Source organism: Lissotriton vulgaris, chromosome 2_1 (assembly GCF_964263255.1).
Source record: "Lissotriton vulgaris chromosome 2_1, aLisVul1.2, whole genome shotgun sequence".
NCBI lineage: Eukaryota > Metazoa > Chordata > Amphibia > Caudata > Salamandridae > Lissotriton > Lissotriton vulgaris.
This window is the reverse complement of record NC_141687.1, coordinates 802,524,511-802,545,750: the sequence shown is the minus strand read 5'-3', so window position 1 is coordinate 802,545,750 and position 21,240 is coordinate 802,524,511. Positions and strand designations below refer to the sequence as shown.

General features: G+C 44.1%; 1 protein-coding gene across 1 annotated transcript in view; it reads right to left on the bottom strand.

Moving 5' to 3' along the window:
* MTX2 (metaxin 2) overlaps nt 1–21,240 on the bottom strand; it is a 418,975-nt gene that overhangs the window by 291,008 nt on the left and 106,727 nt on the right. Inside the window, exons 2-3 of the mRNA XM_086956187.1 lie at nt 17,968–18,015; nt 13,513–13,559 (exon numbers count right to left, since the gene is read on the bottom strand). Coding sequence (XP_086812313.1) covers nt 13,513–13,559; nt 17,968–18,015 — 95 coding nt within the window. The remainder of the gene's footprint in view (nt 1–13,512; nt 13,560–17,967; nt 18,016–21,240) is intronic.

Below are 21,240 nucleotides of genomic sequence, written 5' to 3'. Positions count from 1 at the left end.
AGACATTGTTAGCAAAGTTGGAACAGGCTGCAGGAGAACTGGCTGGTCCTGGGAGAGGAGAAGAAGCTCCGAGTACCAAACTTGTCTGGGCCATGCTGGAGCGATCAAAATCATCCTGCACGGTTCCACCTTGAGTTTGCTGACCAACTTCGGAATCAGTGGAATGGGAGGAAAGGCGTAAACAAAGGCGCCTGACCAGGCAATCAAAAGCGCATTCCCCAAGGATTCCCGATGGTGAACCCTGCTTGCGAAGGACAGGCATTTGGCGTTCTGGGGAGTCGCAAACAGGTCGATTGATGGTGTCCCCCATCGAGCAAAGAGTTCCTCCAGAACGGTCTGATCCAGTTCCCACTCGTGAGAGACTGTCCTCTGACGACTCAAAGCGTCCGCCTTGACATTGAGTGTCCCCGCTAGATGTTCCGCTGAGAGGGAAACGTTGTTCTGTATCAACCAATTCCATATCGTTTGGGCTTCCTTGGAGAGGGTGGAGGATCTTGTGCCACCCTGTTTGTTTATGTAGTGCATGGCTGTAGTGTTGTCCGTACGAACCAGCACTGCCCTGTTTTGAATCCTCGGAAGAAAAGCTTGAAGAGCCAAGCGGATCGCGAGAAGTTCCAGGAGGTTGATATGGAACTTGCGTTGCACTGGACTCCAGTGACCGCTGACCTTCAGCTCCTGGAGGACCGCTCCCCATCCTTCCATGGAAGCGTCCGTTGTCACAATCAGGGGAGATGGAGGAATGAGGAACGATAAGCCCTTGGAAAGATTGTCTTTTTCCAGCCACCAGCCGCCTGCTTTTCTCATTTCCTTGGTAATGACAACCTTGTCGTCGAAGGATCCTGTGACCTGCCGCCACTGTCTGTCCAGTTGCTCTTGTAGTGGACGCATCCTGAGCCTGCAGTGCGGAACTAAAGGAATGCAAGATGAAATCGATCCGAGAAGTGATTTGTACTTGCGAACTGTCAGTGTCTTTCGAGATTGGAGAAGACGAGCTGAACACATTAGTTTGGTCTGGCGCTCCTCCGATGGAAGGGCTAAGCAACTGTCCGTGTTCAAGATGGCTCCTAGGAACCTTGCTGACCTGGATGGGTATAAAACCGACTTCTCCCTGTTGAGTCGAAGACCTAGTCGCTCGAACAGATCCCTGCACGTCCGGACTGCACTGGACGCTTCTTGAACAGATGGAGCTTTCAGCAGCCAATCGTCCAGGTATGGAAACACCTGAATAGCTTGTTTTCTGAGAAAAGCTGCCACCGGAGCTAGAACCTTTGTGAAGATCCGTGGGGCGGACCGGAGACCAAATGGCAGTACCTTGAATTGAAAGTGACTCTTGCCCACTGTAAAGCGCAGATATTGCCTGTGAGCTGGATGGATAGGAACGTGGAAGTAGGCGTCCTCCAAATCGAGGGTCGCCATACAATCCCCCGGATTGAGCAGACGAAGGATGTCCTGAAGAGTGACCATCCTGAAGGACAACTTCACGAGATAAGTGTTGAGCTGCCGTAGATCTAAAATTGGACGCCACTTGTTCCTTGTCTTCCGAACCAGGAAGAACCTGGAATAGAACCCTTTCCCCTTCTGCGAAAGGGGTACAGGCTCCACCGCCCCCTTGGTGAAAAGCTGGTGGGCTTCGAGATGAAGGAGCCTGAGATGTTTTGGAGGGAAGGCATCCGGCGCTCTTGTTGGAGGAAGGTCTTGAAACTCCAATGTGTGTCCTTCTCTGACAATCTGGAGGACCCACTGATCCGATGTAATAATCATCCAGTTGTGTAGGCAATGGGAAATCCTGCCCCCCACAGATGTGAATGAGGGAACAGGAACAGTGGAAAGAGCCACCTGGCCGCTATTGTTTCCTGGTGTTGTCTCTCCTTTGCTGCCCCTGACGTCCTTTAGGCTGCTGGCGAGAGAAAGTACCCCTTTGAGAGTATTGAGGCTTATACGACTGGCTGGACTGAGATCCAGAAGAGTAGCGATTTTGATTACCTCCACGATAAGAAGAAAAACCTCTTCCTCTAGCTCCTCTGAAGGGCACCTTACGATACTGCAATGTACCCAAGGACTTAGCTGTATCCGTGTCCTTTTTGATTCCTTGCAGAGCCTCATCGACGTGCTTGCCAAATAGCATCTCACCGTCATATGGTAGATCCAAGATCTTATTCTGCACCTCCTGCCTGAACCATGTGGCCTTTAGCCACCCTTGGCGTCGCAGAACCGCCGAGCCGGCTAGTGCTCGGAATGCGGTGGTTGCAATATCCATTGCCACATCAATGACCTCCGAAGAGGCCCGCTCCCCTTCGAGCAAAATCTTCTTCACATCCTCCTTAGACGAATCCTGCAGTTCGTCTACAAATGGGGCAAGATCGCACCACATTTGTCGATCATAGCGTCCCAGAATCGCTAACGCATTGGCTGCCCTAACCAGGAGACTGGCCATAGCTGAAAACCTCTTGCCCACATTGTCTAGGCGCCTGCCCTCCTTATCCGGCGGCGTAGTCATCGGCGTAGAAGGATTCTTGGACTTGCTCTGGGCAGCCTGCGAAATGACCGAATCCGGTTTCGGTTGGCCAAGTAAACATGCTGGACTGCCATCCGGTGCCTTATACTTCTTTTCTAGTCTCGGAAGTACCGGGAGGACTGTGGCCGGATTATGCATAGCCTTCAAGCCCTCAGACCAGACATGCTCAATGATTGGAATGGACCTCACTGACTTTCTGAATGGTTCTTTAAAGTCATACAAAAAGCAATCCGATTGCACTGTGGTCACTGGGAGACCAAATCTTTTGGATGCCCTGTCCATTAAGTTGTGAAACCCTCCAACGTCCGCTGGAGGCGAAGTAATATTATCCGGGTCGGTGTTGTCCGGATCTATAGGGTCAGCAGTATTCCATGGCGCCTGTTGATCTTGATCAGGATCCGCTTGCTGGTCTGCATCAGAAGACGCAGCGTCATCATCATCAGTATCTGGCACCTGTACTACCTCTTGAGGGCGCACTTCCAGCGCAGCGGCACGCTCTCTTGGAGGTAAAGAATGGTCTGCCCCAGGACGTAATGTCTGAGGCGGAGGTGTCGTGGGGCGCACTTGTTGGGTTTCCGGAGGCGCCGGGAAACGTTGCTTGTAATCCCGCAACATAAGTTGTAAATCCGTCACTAAAGTGGATGGTATTGCCACCATACCCTCAGGTAACTGACGCCTCGGTTGTTGTGGAGGCACGCGCCTGGTAGCAGTACGTTCCTCCCCATAATAATGCTCTGGAGCATAGTGCTGTCGTTCCATCTGCTCCTCCTCAGAGCTAAACTCCTGCACCTTAACCTGAAGGTCAGAAGGGCTATAGGCCTGCCCAAATTCACTGAAAGTCTCTTCCTCAGAGTCATCCTCCAATAGTAGTGTTGGTGGTAGCTTCTGAACCTGGCGAGGAGACGTCATCTCTGGCGTGATCTGATGCCTTTTCCGTGAAAAAACATGTTTTCCCGCCATTTCCATCGTCGACGAGGTCGTCGTCGACGAGGCCGTCGTCGACGAGGCCGTCGTCGACGGGAAGGTCTTCTGTGTCTGTGTCGACAGTGGAAGTGTAGACATAGAAAGTGTCTTCGTCGACGAGGATAGCGTCGTCGACGAGGTGAAGCTCATCGTCGACGATGGTGGAATCGTCGACGGGACCGTCGACGAGCTCGTCGTCATCAACATGGCAATAGGCGTCGTCGACATCGTCGTCGTCGAAGTCGTTCTCGTCGACGACACCGCCGTCGACGGCAGCTTTGCAGACATTGTCGTCGACGTGGAGGTGGTCACCCTCGTCGACGACGAGCAGGATTCCGGAGCCTTGAAAACAGTCGACGGTGTAGGCGTCGACGCAGCTGTCGTCGACGAGCCCGTCGACGAGGCAACCTTGGTAGAGCTGTCCTTTTTAACACTCGTAGACGACGTACCTGGGAGTTTAGTCGTCAACGGTTTCTGCTTCTTGTCTGAAGCGACCTCTTGAGTCGGGGTTGAAGGCTTGTTGACCCCACGATCTTTCTCTGAGGAAGGCGAAGAGACTGTAGAAGCCTTTCTCACCTTTTTTGAGGCCGGAAGTTCCTCAGGCTTACCCTGCCTCTCCTTTTCACCTCGGTGAGGAGATTTTGGGGCAGCCGGCCTGTCGGACCTGTCAGAGGTCCCTGGTAAGGCCTTGTGACGGGACTCGTCTGAAGCAGAAAGGGGGGACCTACCCCTTTTTTGAGACCTTCTGGAAGACACCATAGACGAGGAGCCCTCACTGTCCGAAGAGATGTCGTCTTTCCGGTCTTTCATCTTCTGAAGCCATGTGAGGAGACGTCCTTCCCTGTCCCTCTGGGTCTTAGCTGAGAAGGATCTGCAAATCGGACAGCCTGTTGGTTTATGGTCCGGATATAAACAGTAGATACAATCCTCATGTTTGTCCTCGACAAACAACCTCTTCTTAGAGCAGGTGGCACAGGCTCTAAAAAGGGCTTTCCTCTCCGACATGCTGAGAAAAAAATCCAAGTAGTTGAAGAAAAAACTGAAGAAAACTGAGCAGAGCTCAATGGAGACTCCCTTGCACAACGTGCGGTAGAAAATCTGAGGCTCTGAGCTTCTCTCAGGAAGGTTCTATGGGGTGAGGCTGCTCTGATTGGCTGCTGCAGAAATTTGGTCTCTTTTACAAAAAGAGGTGGATAAGCTACAAAATGAGATGAGGCCTAGGCCTATTTTTTCACTTTGTGCTTACTACTATAGTTTTTTTTACTATTTACCGAGGCTCCCATTCCGACGACGGGGAATGATACAAAGCATGGGAATCTATGAAAGTTCCAATACTGGGGCAAAAATATATATATATATATATATATATATATATCCTTCCTACTGGCGGTCGCCAGTAGGTATATATGGTTAGGCCCTAGTTTCCATAGGAAATCCTGAACATTCTATTGGGAATAACTGGCGCCGGTTGATGAATCGATGTGAATTTCTCAAAGAAGATGGCCCGTTACGCTCCGCTCCTTCCCTGAAAATTTTAGGTGTATTCGTCAAGTGGGGGATGAGAAAAAAGGGGGGTCCCAAAACGTGTTTCCCCCATGTTATTTTCCATAGGACGATTAGACACGGCTACTACCTGAACCGCTGAACGGAATTACACCAAACTTGGCAAAATGGTAGGGACTGGTACGCAGTACGCCCTTTTGTTTAAATGGTGTAAATCCCTCCAGTAGTTGTTGAGAAAATTGAATTTGAAAAAATGTATATATCTATAGGCGTGCACAATCCACGTACCGTGCGCGCACGGTACGCGTACTTGCGCGGACCTATGCGTGCACGAGCTGCATTCTGATTGGCTGCCAATGTCTGTCAGCACTCCAAAACAGAAATTGTTGGCAGCCATCTTGTGCCTCTGTAGACTGAGGCACAGGAAAGCAGAAAAACAAACGTGTAGAACTCAAAAGAGGGCAGGGTAGAAGCACCCTGACCCCCCCTAGGCCTGCTCAATGATATATATATATATATATATATATATATATATATATATATATATATATATATATAATGCATATTTAAATAATGAAGCAAAACACATTCACTGATGATGTCATTTGAGATGTCATCAGTGATGTCACTGACCATGTCATGAATGATCTAATATGTGACATCATCAGCAGTGGATTGCGGGTGCGCGAAATATAGTTAGTACAACTAACTATATAGGAGCAATTTCAATGGTTTTGTATGAGTGAAATGTCCAGCTAACTAGAACACCCTAAAACTTATAGTTTTTTGAGTGAATTTCAAAGGTTTTTTAAATGCTAATTCCTAACTATATAAGGCTTGAAACCTATGGTTTTTCAGTGAATATATATATATATATTCACACATATATAGACACACACACCACCTGAAACAATGCCTTTCAGGCTAAGAGTGCTGCATAAATTATGCAAAAAAGGAATGAGGGAACCCTGAGTAGCTCTCAAGTTCTAGGTGGCTAGCAGCTCCTATTTATATAAGGTACTCTACAACATCACCAACACTCTAGATCGGCTCGTCACAAATGTCTGCTTTTCTAGCTGTTTTTTAACACCTTCGCTGCTAGGTGTTTTCCCCTCCGGTGATGGACTATGCCCATGTCCATTGTTTCATGACGAGCTCAGCTCGTCATCAGCACAGCTCAACCGTGCATCATGACGAGCTGAGCTCGTCATCAGCATGGAAAGGGTTAAAGCAAATAATTGCCAAATTGCCAGCTATGCAAAGCTAATGAGGATGTAGCTTCCATTGGTGCAGCAGGTGAAGTGGCACAGAGGCCCGAGAGACCCACTGAACCATAATTATTGCTGTATTTCGAGTTGAAACAGTGGCCTTGGTAACATTATCTTTCTTGCACTAAGGCCCATGACACACTGGCTACGCCACTGCTTTTAACTAGGTATGTATAGATATAAATATACTGACGTCATATGCGTCTGGTGCAATCAATTCACTGGTGCCCTGCGTTCACAGCGCTTTAAAAAAAAATGACCCTGTACTATGGGATCATAAAACTCTGCAGCTATAGGTTTTGAGCTTTGTATGTAATCATGGTTAGCTTTTACCTGCACAGCACCCTGGACACACACACGGCTTCATAATAGCTCATGCTAAATAATCATCTATAATTAACGCTGCATCGAGTAGCAAAAGTGTGCATTATATATCATAGTAATGTACTAGGATCTGCAATTTACAGCGAATGTACACAACATATGCAGGGATTTATTTAATTGCTGGAAGAGCTACATTTTCAATTTCAGATTGCGGAGTTTGGTGTTTTCATTTGGAATGATCGAGCCTAGCTATGGTGTTTGTTCCTCCCCATGATTATGCTCAAAACTATTGCTTGGGTCTTCATTTCAGTGTGATCTGCCTTGATGACGTGGAAGTTATGGGGTTTATGTTTCTGGGGCCCATTTTGTTGTATTCCCCGTTTAATCCGCACTCTTCAGCCTGCCAGTGTGTTGGCATTTTGCTGTTCGGGTTGGAGGATGGTTTTATAAACCAGAATAATGGATTATCCCAGATTTCTCTTTCTACCAGGAATGAAGAGACCCCTGACCGCTTGCCAAGAAAAGTGAGCCCATACTCTTACAGATGCCTGCTTTCTGCTTGTCCCCCTCAAGCTAGCCTGGCTGATAGATGATGTTACCCCGAAACAGGCCCCAGGATTCTTGTTTCCAGTTCAGGGAAGACCTGGCTTGGCAGTTCTGGCTGGACTGGTCCTATGACTAATTTGCATATGGTTGTATCTGAACTGGGGTGGCGAAGTGAGTTAAAGAACGGTGATGAATTCAACCAGCTCTGTGACTGGGGGTGAGTGTCTGAAAAGTTTCAGCTCTCCATCGATCATCTCTTTGTGTACGTCCCTTGATGCCTTCTAGTTTGTCTCGTATCGTAGTCCCTTCTCGCCACCACATTTTTTGCTCCTGCTGCTCACTTCCTGCTTAGTACCTCAACTCCTGTTCTACAATTCTGTCTATCACTCTTCCTAGCACCCTCTGTGCACCACTCCTTGCATTCCTGTAGAGTACTTCATGGCTGTAGCCTCCCACCCAGGTACCAAATTTCCACTCTGTGAATCCACTGCAACCCCCATCTGTCTCTTTTCTCCCTGCTATTAAGCCGGTCATCAGCGTCTCTTTTGCTACATGCTCTTGGGCCACAACACTACTCTCTCCCTAGTACTGCACCATCCTTGCCTTCCTCGAGGTCTCCACAATTACTAATAACTTACTTTCACCACAGCAATTTGGACAGAATATCTATTCTTTCAAAGCAGTAACATGTAATTGTTCCTCAATTTAACGGCAAACCATGTATCGCCCTCTGAGGGTGGCAGGCAATCTGCCTTCCAAGGACTTGAATCATGGCATGCAGATCCCACCAGTTGTCAGTGTAGAGCCAAAACCCACTGACTCGCCTTGCTAGTTCGCAGCTTCTGCCTTTTGACTTTTCCCGATGACTTTGTGAGGTACAGGCAAGAACTCCAGTCTTTCCATTTGTGTCCTAGTCTAGTAGCCTGCCCTCTCTGTCCTGATATAATTTGATCTTCTTCATTCTGTGCCTTTTTATTTCGCCAGGCAGTATGGTTACGCCCACCTTCTTCGGTATTTTTTCCCAGTCCTTTTTAACACTTCACATCCCTTTTTATTGAGGTCTCCAATGTCATGCCTTCTCAGTCGACTTTTCCTTTGTCTCAATCCAATCCTCACTTACAGTGCTTTTAATAAAGCCATTCCTACCACACTTCTGTCTGCTTCTAAGAGCTATAATTAACAGATTTTTACTGTTGCTCAATATTAAAGGTACTCCATTTACTGCACTTCTACGCTGGAAAGCAGATCTTTGTCAGGATTTTAACCAACACCTGCACATCACGGCAGTTGTTAGCCCTGGCCTACTGTGAAATCTTGCCAGTTTGCAGATTTTGCCTAGCTGGTCCCTCTCTTTGTGGCATAATTCAGCCACTCGCTCTCCCTTAGTCCCAGGATTCTCTAGCCTCAGAAACATTTAGAACCTGCACCTCAGCTGCAAGCCTTTTTTAGGTCCCGCCTACGCAGCGCGCATGCGCTGCATAGGAGACCTTTAGTCCACGTTCAGCTGTTTTTCGAAGCACAATCTTGTGCTTGTGGCGGCATACACCTTGCGGGAGTGCACAGTGGCGCGCCACAAGCACAAGTATGTGCTTTGAAAAACAGCAGACTGCGCGCACACGCACACACCACTCCCGGGCTCACCTCCATGCATGCAGCTCACCTCTTGCCGCCTGACCTGCTCACACTTGCACACACTGCTCCGATTCTGCTAGCATCCACTTCCGCTTTTAAACTTTTACATTTTGGGGATTAAGATGTAGGTAAGCAGTTTTAGGATTTGTAACAGAGTTCCTGTTTTTTGCCTCTTGTTTATGTTAAGCTCGGTTCACACATTTAGAGAACTTTGTTTTTCCATTTTAAAGTATGAGCTGTAAGCTGCAATAGTACTATTTTCTGAATGATTATTATAATACATTTCATGCTGCAAAAGAAAAAGGGCCGCTGAATGCACGCTGCTCACCTCATGCCGCCGGACCTGCTCACACTCGCACACTCTGCTCCGACTCCACTAGCATCCGCTTGGCAATGAAACTGGTGCTCATGTAAAGTGCTCTGATACCTATTTAAAGCTTGGATTGGTTGTTGCAGCAGGTTTATGCGATCAGTGAGAAATAGCGTTACGCTTCCCAATCAATGCGCTTTTCACAAGCGTCACTCTGTAGGTTTGTACACGTTAAAGTGAGCCTCACGCTCTTGATGTCTCAATGCCAAGCACCCTGAACTTTTTGCTAAAGATCCATTCACAGCGCTTTTGTACTGAAAACTCATTATCAGGAAATAACCATGAAAAATATTTGTATAAATAAAAATACATAATTAATATAAATACATTTACTTTACAGGTAATAAAGTGCCTCAATCCGTTTCTTAAAAGCTTGCTATATGGACAGTGACACCTGTTTTTATTTCGAAAACCATTCATAATGGTTTAGATACAAAGCATTATCTATATTTAGTATTCTAGAACAATATACTTTACTTTCATATTGGGAGAGTTCCTTTAAAATGACAGGAAGATTGGTGTCTTATAATCCATAAATAAAAATTCGATACTTCAAAAAACGTCTGGTCTGCATGAAAACGAAACCTTGGGAAAAAAGCAGGTTTCTGAAACTCTTCTGTCTTGTCGGTACCTTCCAATATCTCAGAGACTACTGAAAAATGAATCTCATTTCAGCTCTTAAAACAAGCATTGGCATAGCCAATAGTTCTCGCCTTTGGGACCTTTTAAGTGTTTAGCCATGCAACAGTTGATGTTGTTGCACAAAGGACATTATGCTGCATAATTAAATATTTAAAAGGTCCCAAAGGCGAGACCTATTGGCTATGCCAATGCTTGTTTCTCTTGCTTCCCATTTTATATCCGCCCTGCTCTGGACGCTGCATTTTCCAATTCACTCCTATCACGATGCCCTAGCCCTATGCAAGACACTGCTTCTCTCAAGCCATCACTCACTGTAGCTAAAGGATCACCTCGTAAGTCTCTCAAACTGCCCGCTACACTCCCTGCTCTCTTATGTGCCTTCATCCTGCTTGCTGGGCCTCACTTTCCCCAGTGCATAGCTGGTGTGGGCTTTCTCCCTTTATCTTGCTCAACACTTTCAGGTGGGCTTCACAGTCACATATTTGTCCCATGGCCATGCCCTCACTAATGTAGCAAGGAGGCTGATGGAATAGCCACCCATCACTGGTCTGCACAGGGTGGTTCAGTATTGACTATGTCTTGCATGACCAGTCCATCTGCTGCTTTTGTGCAATTTACAAACAAAATGGTTCTGTTGGGTAGAGAAAACAATTCCTTTGGAGGAAGCTGAAAACAGCTCCTAAATGTTTAACAAGCAAAACACTCTCTGATATGCAAAGTTTTTATATGTATTAAAAACATGAAAACAGAAACAGTATATAGGAATTACTTCATTCCACTATATTACTGGTAAACACTTTAAATTCGTGAATGGTGACAGTAGTGATTAGGGTGACAAGTGCAATATATAGTGACACTTATATACACAACAAATTATTTACAATAAAAACACAAGGGAAAAGGACCGGGGGAGGGAGGGAAACGAGGTATTTTCCGTCGTTTTTTAAGGCCAGTCTTTTATAAGTAAATATTCCAAGGAAAACCAATTGGTTAATGTCCAGGTTCCTGGAGTTTAGCTTGGCCAAGGTAAGAGCGTCGACGTTTCGACCCTGGTTGCGCCCCAGTTGGTGGTCGCGGCGGGTCTTTATCAAGACAAGGGGAAGGGGAAGGTCAGGAGGAGAGTTATTCCAGGCGGTCGCCAGTTGGTCGACCCTTGAATTGGTGTCAGGCGCGGTATTAATCCGCGATATTATTCAGCCTTCTGCACAACCAAGCCGTTCGTAGGAGAAATCCTAACTAGTGGGTTCAAGCTGGAAACGCTAAGTAAATGCGTAACCAGGCAACCCGAATCCAGATTGAGGCTGGAACTGTATTCGCCAATCAGCAATTGGCCTGTCCCCTATGCTGTTTTCTTCCACCCAGAAGACCACAACTGTACTTCTTTCTCCACCTTCCTTTCACCTGGTTTTTGACCTGTTCCTGCTGATAGCTAACCTCTTGCACCAGCATCATTAAATTACGTTGAAATTGGATTTTGTGGATGCCAAGGTCAAAACGCATAAACAGATATTTTTCCTTACAATACATTTTGTCATCTCCGCACTTGTCACATTATTAAGCCTCTCTGTGTTCCTTCCTTAACCAACACCGGTCATTTAGAGCACACAGGTGGGACTGTGGTTGCTGAGATTGCAGGGCTCTTGGGAGTACAGGAAGGAAAGTGGATTGGTGAAGGGGCAGCAGTTGCTGACAGCATTTCTATTAGCCAAGCACAACTCACATAGGGGCTAAAGAAACGCAGGTAGACTATGGTGAAAGAATAGACGGCAAGGGATTAAAAACACTCAATGTCACCACAATGGAACAATTTGGGGGTTGAGATGAGAAGAGTAGAAGAGGTATGAAGCCTGTAGAGGGTGGAGAAAATGGCACTTAACATGGAGAGAGTTGGAGGCCAAAGGGCCAAGCATGAAACCTGTATTCTGTGCAGTGGATGGAGGGGCATGGAGACTATGGTGAGAGAGTGGAGGAAAAGAGCTATTAACTCTGTAATTAAAGACGTGGGTAAGACGGTGAAGCTAATATGGTTAAAGAACATACGCAAAGTACGATGGAACCTATAATAAGTAGGTTAGGTTGTAGGATTAAGGACTGTAGATGAGAGGAACGGAGAGCAGTTTAGCCTCTATGGTGAGAGGAATGTGGAACCTAATAGGCAGTGATAAGAATTTCCACGGTTGCTACTACTGATGGGCAGAAACAGATGGCAAGTTTACTTCGAAGGCTGTAGCTGATTAGTAAAGCAATTGTGCTGCCCCATTTAAAATCAGTGCCAAGCTGTCCCAAGGGGTTAACGTGTGCTATACAAATACACGTCATGGCATTCAAATTCCTTCACATATAACCAATGACCTCAATTAATACGCCTGACTCCCCTACCCCTGTTGGCTGGCTCTGCAAATGGCACAGATATTTTAAGTATCCAGAATGGAACGCTTCGCAACCGACCAGAAGGTATAAGGCTCACTGGATGTACTACTAGGAGCAGATGGGTGTTTGCTTTTAGTGATTTCAGTCTGGCACTTGCCACAAACTAAATAATGAACGTCAATTCAGTTCGCTACAAAACACAAGCGTTGGACTAGCCAGTAGGACTGCCACTTTATATTTCATTTTTTGGTAATAGATGGGTTAATTTGTGTGCGTGTTTTCCCACACCAGTATTAGAAAGAAAATTTCATAACAGAGCAACATCTTGAGCTACAACAATATGGAAGGCTGGAGTATGGCCCTTTAATGACAAACTGCATTAGCAGATTGCATAGGCATACCCAGCAAAATATTGCCTTGTAGATACTTTTGACCGACGGTACTTCTGTTGCCTCTACAGAAAAGTGTATGTGCATCTACGTCTTTACTTTGTGAGCAGAAAAGCCATAAATCCTACATATTGTCGTGACAGCAAAGCAAGACCGATACACTCACAATGGCGATTAGTAGTGTGTTATTATGAAAGGCTAAGCCACACATCCAAACAGTATACATTTCCTTAAAAATACGTAAACCAACACTTAAATGTAGGCATGACCACAAAGTAAATAATAAAGGAACACGCACTGGCTTTCAATTACACGCTACACGTCATGCTGCATCTGCAATCTGAGCTAAAGTCTACTTGAGGCTCATCACCAAAACCTAATGGAAACACAAATGGGACAATGTAACCATCCACAGAATGCTATGGGCTTTATGGACAGCCAATCAAAGCACTGGCAAACTATGGAAAAAACAACAAAGGCAATGGATGAAGTGGGCTGTCACAAAGCCATCTCTCTGCTTCTGAAATTAATATTATAGTTATATATAAATAACCATTTTTATATACTTACTTTTATAATTATTAAAGAACTGTTGACCTACTGTCTTCTAGAAAACGAAAGCTGTCAATATTTAGAAATAAAAAGGCCGTAAAAAGCAAGGTCTCAAATGTGTCATTTGTCAACACTGCAAAGGACTGCAAGAGAATGAGCATAAATCCAAGTTCTAAGTACCACCAGAGAACTTACAGTATATTTCTAGGTGGCAGGAAAGAGTACAACTCATGCAACTGTAGAATGACTGAGTAACTTTCTACGAACCCATATTTATTTGCACTTACAGCACAGAAAATATTCTGCACACCAAAAACATTTTTATAATCCAGTCATACAACAGGTGAAACCTTTAAAAGCCTTTAATTATGATGATAATATTGGCAAACATTTTACATTCTACAACAATAAACACTTTATTATTCATTAATGTGTTACCTGCACGGCAAGAGAGGATGCATTGTCAGACAACAAAATCTGGTCACCTAAAGGGGAAAAAGAAAAAATATAACATTTGCAACAAGCAAAAAACATCACTTTTGCCAAAGAAATATTTATTCAAATATCAAGTAAAAAAAAAAGCGAGAATTTAAACATGAAAAGGGAGCGATCTGCTAAAGACAGAACAACAAGTAAGACCAGCGGATAGTCCAGGCAACTTAAACAATGAAAGCATTGGCTGGCAAAACACACCTGGTAAAAGAGACACAGACAGACAGAGACAGACACACACACACATACACACACACACACACACACACACACACACACACACACACACACAGTTGCGTCCAGTGAGGCAGACATAGTAACAGGTACAGCCATACTGATAGGTAGACTTGCCTTGCAGGACAAGGAATACATGTTACACAACACAGGTTCATCAACAAGACAGACCGAAAAAGCCAGATAATTCAGACAAACTTAGATGGACAGATACCCAGCAATCTGACATAGCCAAATCAGACAAGAAGCTTAGGCCTTTTCAGAATGCTGATCACAGAACGAGACACAGAGAGAACCAGCAATCTTGGGCCAACACATTAGATGACGTTCCAAATACACTCCCAGAAAACAGACCGAACAGGAAGACAGTGTTCTAAAAGGAAATCAGCCAAAAAAGTCCCAGAAAAAAAACAGACCAGGTTGCACAGATGCAGCTCGTCTAGAAAGAGAGACAATTCCAGTCAGTAAGACATCCATATCGTAGAATACAAAGGAACACAGATATAAATAATAACACAGTTATATAAAAGAAAGATCCGAAACTAAGACGTTATTCAGTCTATCAGACAGACAACGCAAAAGACAAAGCTAGTCAGACAAGACAAAAACACTAGGTTCAGAAAGACAGACATTTTAATAACAAGAAAGAAAACAGTCAGCAACATATACATAACAAAATCCACAAACAAACTGAGAAACACAAAAGTTAATGAGCGCTTCCAGAAATGCAACTTTTAGTCACATCAGTCAAAATGAACACAATTTTTACCTAAAGACCATTCAGGAACTTTCTCACCCACCCTCTCCTTCAAAAAGGCCAATGTGCAACTCCATGCTAAAATCACTTTTGAGAAACATAGCCAAAAAATGCTCAATAACATTCCTATTCAGCCTCAAAAAGACTCACGTCCCTACCAAAACATCCTAGAAAAGCACCTAACCAAACTGCTTACCCTACAAATAAACATCACAGAAATATGGTGTCAGCCTAGTCCGATATACAACTTCATTCAAAACCACAAATAGCAGACCCAAATACTCCTCTCCTTAAAACCAATAGAAAATACACCTTATTTTCAATCACCTTTAGCGATTTCATCTCAAAACAGGAAGGGTAAAAACAAGTTTCTATTGCCAGGAGACTTCAAATTCTGAGACAAATCGCCCTTATCAATAATAAAAGCAAAGGTCTCACCTTTACATCCCTAATATACCCACCTACAAAGTAACATCTATATGGTAGCTATTATGTTAAAAAAAATATCCAATGTGCTCTGTGTACTCAACTCACCCACATACTTTCACCAATGTTAAAATGCACATGTATTTATATTTTTTCATTTGATGTCACTATTTTATAGGCATAATTTCACAATACATTTATTCATAACAGTATTTGAACACGACTCACACTCTGACAAACACAAAACAAATACATGCAATCTGAATTAAGATCTTAATAATTTAGATCAATGCACAATATATGACCCCCCACTTCATCATCAATATCATGTCCATAGTATCCACAGTGCTCTTCCTCTACAAAGTCAAGGCGGTGTTTCGGTAAGATTCAATTTCGTTACCACCTTCTGAAAGACTTAAAACATGTAACACTTACAAAACTATTAGCGGCCATTCTTGCTAGTGTTGCTCAAAAGCAAAGAGTGAAGAATATCACTTATGTCCTGGTTCTTTATTCACATGTTTTTATCCTTATGCTATTTCCGGCCTAACTGACCTACAGCCATTGTGTGAACTATATTTGCCTCACTTTTTATGGCTGGAGGATATTTAAACCTTTAGGCTGGGCTTAATCAAATCATCCCCAAGCGCGTTGTGCACCTCAAGTGTCTCATTACTCAAATTACGGAAATCTCCTTCGTCTCTTGGGGATGCCCATTCCTTGACTACTAAAGATTTTGATAAAGTGTGTATGGTAGCATCAATTTGTAGCACAAAAGTATGTAAGATGCAGCAAAAATGTATTCTCCCTCGCGCCGAACAACCAGATCATGCGTCACAGAATTTAACACCCTCAGTTTCCACTTGGAACCACCTTTAGAATCTACCGACCAGTGATACTGACTCCATTGGACAGACCAAGTAATGTGGGTATGTTAATATGGATATTTGAATGTTTTGTTTATTTTACAACAAACAGATGGTAAGACAGCTAAAGTGGTCTCTGGGTCAAATCGAAAAATGGTGTTTGCTCTCTGATCAAAATCTGTGGTCACCCACTTACAAATCTAAAGTAACATATCCTTCCTTCCACCGCTGGGGACAACCCAGTATTAGTAACAGCAATGAGGACCATCAATTCCCGAATTCAATAACAAATCCACTCCAATTTCAGATACCAAAATACCAACTGCCACATCTCCAGGTGATCCCAAACGGAGCAGGACTAGTAGATGAAAAAAGGCTCTGAAACTCTATCCCTCTGACTCTGCAGTTATTAAACTAGTTTCCAGTAACACTGCCACCTGCTGCTGCACCAGCAATTACATGTAAAGCAGTTCCACCAACCACTCCTCCACAAAATAAAATACAAAATCCCTGGATGTTGTCTATTCTCACACAAGTACATTCCTTGGGTCTCCTAAGTATGCTGCAGCTCAAGGTGAGTAAGACAATTCAAAGTGCAATCACAGTGGCCATGGAATGTGCACTGTGGGACCATCTACAAATAAATCACCTAGTAAAAAACGTATCTCTTCCAAGGTCTATGCATTCTCTCCTCCTAAACAAAATGTTCCATAAGTCAAATCAATATGTAGAGCAACATTATAGAAGTACTTCCTATAGCGATTCATTCACAGTAAAAAGTAAACACAAGCACCCCCGAAAGCACGGTAGAGCAGGAGAAAGAAACAGATTTTGCCACATAGTTCTAACCCTGTCCAGATACAGCAGGCACAGAAATTTCAGCCAGTAGACCCAGGTACACAAAAGGGCTCATACTGACAGACATACGAAAATAGACCCATAAAGACAGGCAGACCAATGCAAGCAGAGACAACCATGCTGCCAAAAAGATTAAATCAGGCAGTAAAGTCTAGTCAGACCAGTAGGCCAAACCAGAGAGACTTAGTCAGTCAGGGCAGATGCATAGCATGGCATGCAAACCCGACCAGGAAGACAGATGTAACTAGGGAAAGGGTCAAAGACAAGCCAGTTTGATAACCTACACCAGACACAGACTGACCTAGACTCTTTCATACAGACACACAAAAGCATTACAGCAGAGTTTGTAAAAAAAAGGCAGTCATAAAAAAAATCAAATATTTTCAAACAGAAAAAGACAGACGGACAGAAGCAACCAGAGACAAATCACAATAAAAGCCAGGTCGAGCCAGCAAGTCACACACATATACAGAATATATTTTCCATGCAGCTTCAGGTCATTCGTCTTCTTTTATCAGTGATATGAAATTAGAAATCCCGCCTGGAAAGAAAACACCTTCTGATATTTTTTTGTGACCTGATCCTCTCCTAATAAAAATTAAGTAAATTCGCATCTGCAAGATTTTCTCCAGCTGAACGTAAAAACATTCTAATTCATATCAAACCTACTTGCAGCTAATATCACACACTGCGTCTTGGTCTGTCACACAAAAGAAAGATGACACATTTGCTGCAATAAAAATTCCATGCTTAGAAGAGTAGGGCCGCTGCCTATTAGTCTTCATTACTTTGCAACCTTCTGACAACTGTAGCAGCCTGCTGAGCCCCAATTGGGGGCCATAATATGATCTGATGATATATGAAGAGCTGCTAAAGAGAGCCTGCACCATCCTCGCCTATACATTTTAAGAGTTCCCTCTTACTGAGAACCCACTTTACCTCCAGAGTTCAAAAGCCGACTGCCTCAGCTATTGGCACAGTAAATCCTCCAACTGTGCCTACAACCGTATCATTCTGTACTGCCTACAGCAGCCAGTCTAATGAGTCAATAATAAACTGAGGACTCGGCAGGGCATGAATAGTCGGTTTTATATTGACAGACACCAATTTATCAAAAAAATGCCTTAAAAGAGAATTAAAACAAAATGACTCCTTGCCATGTGCAATCTTTTCAAAGGTAATTATGCTAGAGGATGCAAAATACGCTCTACGAACAAAGAGATACAGTGTGTTTTGTTATGTGCCGACGACAGTACTCACCCTTCAAAGGCTGATACAGGGCTGCGTTTTCAGGCCATGGCTCTGCAGCTGTGGAAACAAATTATTTTTGCTAATGAACAAATGATTTAGCAAAGTACCTCAGAAAACGTTACATCAAAACAAACAATGCAACAACAGTACACATAAAACGTTTTCTACGTACTTTCTAAGAGTACTACGTTGCAAACCAGGGCTATGGGTGTAATTTCACAGCCATGGACTTACGGATTATATGTCAGGTGCAGCAATTCTATAACTATGCGGAAAACGCTCCAGCATCAGAATCGCACATTCTAGTGGCTCTGCTTATAGGGCCGTGCACAAATACAGTTCTCAACACCACCCTCTTGATGTATAATCAGTAATGATCAGTGCTTTGCTTCAGAGTCACCAGGAGGCGTTTACATCATATCATACATCACCATTTTATATTTTCCGGTCCTCACAAAATTACCTAGAAAATTCTACATCATAAACCAAGTGTTTTGGTGGCAGGCCGAAAGTCTGGACTACTGTCAGTTAATGGACCTCTGGACCAGACTACCGTGGATCATTTAGGCTTTAGTACCATAGCGATAAAACTCCGCCCACAAAAAGTTACTGAAGAGCGGCATGATGGGGCGAGCATATGTTCCAGGATATTTTCGTTGCCTTTTTCTTCTGGATTAGTCAATTCTCCCATTGTTGAAAAAGTGATCAACCAACAACTTTTCTTAAAGCAGAAATGCCACCTAAGAAATAAAAGCTTACCATCTTATGTAATTAGTTTAATAACATTTAGCTTAATTTTTATAAACAAATTCAAGGTTTATTTAGAAAGATATGAACTGATGTTGCTAAATATAAATAACTGACAGTAGCCCATTTCTAAAGTACAGGCAAGTGGCTGACCAAGCGCTGTAGGGGCATAAAGAGCACATTTTTAAGTCAAGCCAAACAGGCAATGTAGGGTTTTGAGACTTAGAGACGGCAGGACCCTTTTGGATCCTGACGGACTCAGTAGAATATTGTCATAAGCGTGCGGGTGATAGACTTCTTAACATAGAATGCTCAGTTAACGGTTACACACTGATAAATAAAGAGGTGTAATACCAAGCTCCATGTGTGGTGAAATCATTTGCATGTCCCCAGGCTGGGAGAGGACGCTACAACTGGCGACGAGATACAAGGTTACGTAACCAATGCAACCCAAAGAATCAAGAGTTCTCTCCTGGATAGCTTGCTTTGGTCCAGCAAACTGCTTGTGCATGCTACGTGTGCCTCAGTCGAAGGGGAAATCAACAGTTGAAGTAAGTGAATCCAAAGAGCCACTCCAGTGCAAGGCTAGTGAGGAAGGTGAAGATCTTACAGAAAGTTTGTCTGACATCGGCGAGAAATTTGCTGATAAAGTCGAGACAATAGATACTGTGCCACAAAGCGAAACCGAGCTGTCATTCATACAGTACGATAGCACTCAAGGCAGTGATAGCAGAGTGCAAGGAAGCACTAAATGCGGAAACATTTCTGACGCAAATGCTAAAGGCAGTAACAACCAAGTACGAAAAGAGCAGCGAGCTGCGATAGCCATGTGTAAGAGAATGCTGTGAGAAAAAGCAGATAAACACAGAGTAACATAAGAGACGGCAATAACTAGACATAGAGAATACGATCACGCTTACCAGTACCTCAGTAAAGAGTCATCCGACCTCAGCACAGGGTGCCACAACCCAAGCAGACAAAAGGGGGTGGTGATGGACGGAGCATCCAAATAAATCAAACACTCACACCCAGTCAAAAGATCTGGGTTTAATCCATCACCGTTCTTTAGCCCAATCTGCCACCCCAGTTCAGACATGGCTATATGCAAATCAGTCTGACCCTGTGCCTCATGGGAACAGTCCAGCCCGAACTGCCAAGCCATGACTTCCCTGGACCAGAAACAAGCTTCCGAGGACCGGTTTCTGGCATTCCAGCCGTCTTCAGCCCGGCTTGCTTGAATCCAGTGGCAAAGTGAGCAATGGACTCACGTCTGAGCATACCCTGCCACACTTATGGCGGCCAAAAGCGGTACAAAAGAGGGTGGTGATGGACGGAGCATCCAAATCAATCAAACACTCACACCCAGTCAAAAGATCTGGGTTTAATCCATCACTGTCCATCACCACCCCCTTTTGTACCACAACCCAAGCAGAAGCACGGGGTTGTGCTTACGAGGCTGGTGAATCACATTGGACCAACTGAAAGGCCATGAGCAGCGGTCGGAATAGTAAAATCTTTCAATGGTTGCTGAAAGGAGGGCAAGATATGGCGCTGCTGCCATCTTGAAACCACCACCTCCCTTTGATACCACCAAAAAGCTAAATATTAGTGACAGATGGACAGTCTGGGTCGAATCCTTTAATGATTTGATTGATGCGCTGGGAGAAGCAAATGACAAAAAGATCATTAAATATATAAAGAATGTTTCCGGTAAAGAAGTAAAAGATGTAAAAGAAAATACCACAAGGTGATGAAGTGGTGTACCATCAAATCAAAGAAGCGTTAAACACCAAGCTCAATCCGAAGCTGAATGTCGACTATGAAAGGTACATTTTCAGTTAGGAAAGTCAGACAGCTGGAGGAACGATGGATGAGTTTGTAGAAAGACTTGAATCGCTTATAAAGCATTGCAAGTTCAAGAAGTTCAACGATGACTAGGCCATGCATCTCAGAGTAGTAGATCGTTGCATACCTGATTCCTTCAGACAATAGAATGCTGAAAGAGACACTCAGCTTGGAATGAGCATGGCTTCCAGAGCGGAAGACAAGCAGCTAACATGGAGGCTGGAATGCCCCACAATGAATCAGTGCTGAGTGTAAGTCGAAATGCAATACATAAGGCCATAAAGTAATGTCTCCAAAGAAAAGGAAGGGTTTTCAATGTGTATTTTCCTTTCCACGTGAAAGTAAATGTCCCGCCATTGGGCAGGTATGGAAAGGCTGTGGGAAAGAGAAACATTATGTAAATAATGTAACTGTCTGCAAGACAAGGGAAAGATCAAGTGTGTCATGTCAAGAAAACAAAATGGAGGCAAGATCATGCGAGTCACGTCGAGAAACAAAAATGGATGTCAGAAAGTTTCAGGCGGCATGTTTTACGCAAGCCCACAAGGTCAAGTGATAGCATCAGTTGAGGTAAGCAGATTCTGAACAATGTTCATTGTCGTCAAATTCTTTGCCTAAGAACTCATCAAGATCATTGACAAGCTACAGTGAGGAAGAAAGGTGTGAGATGTTAAGGTTGACTGCTAGATG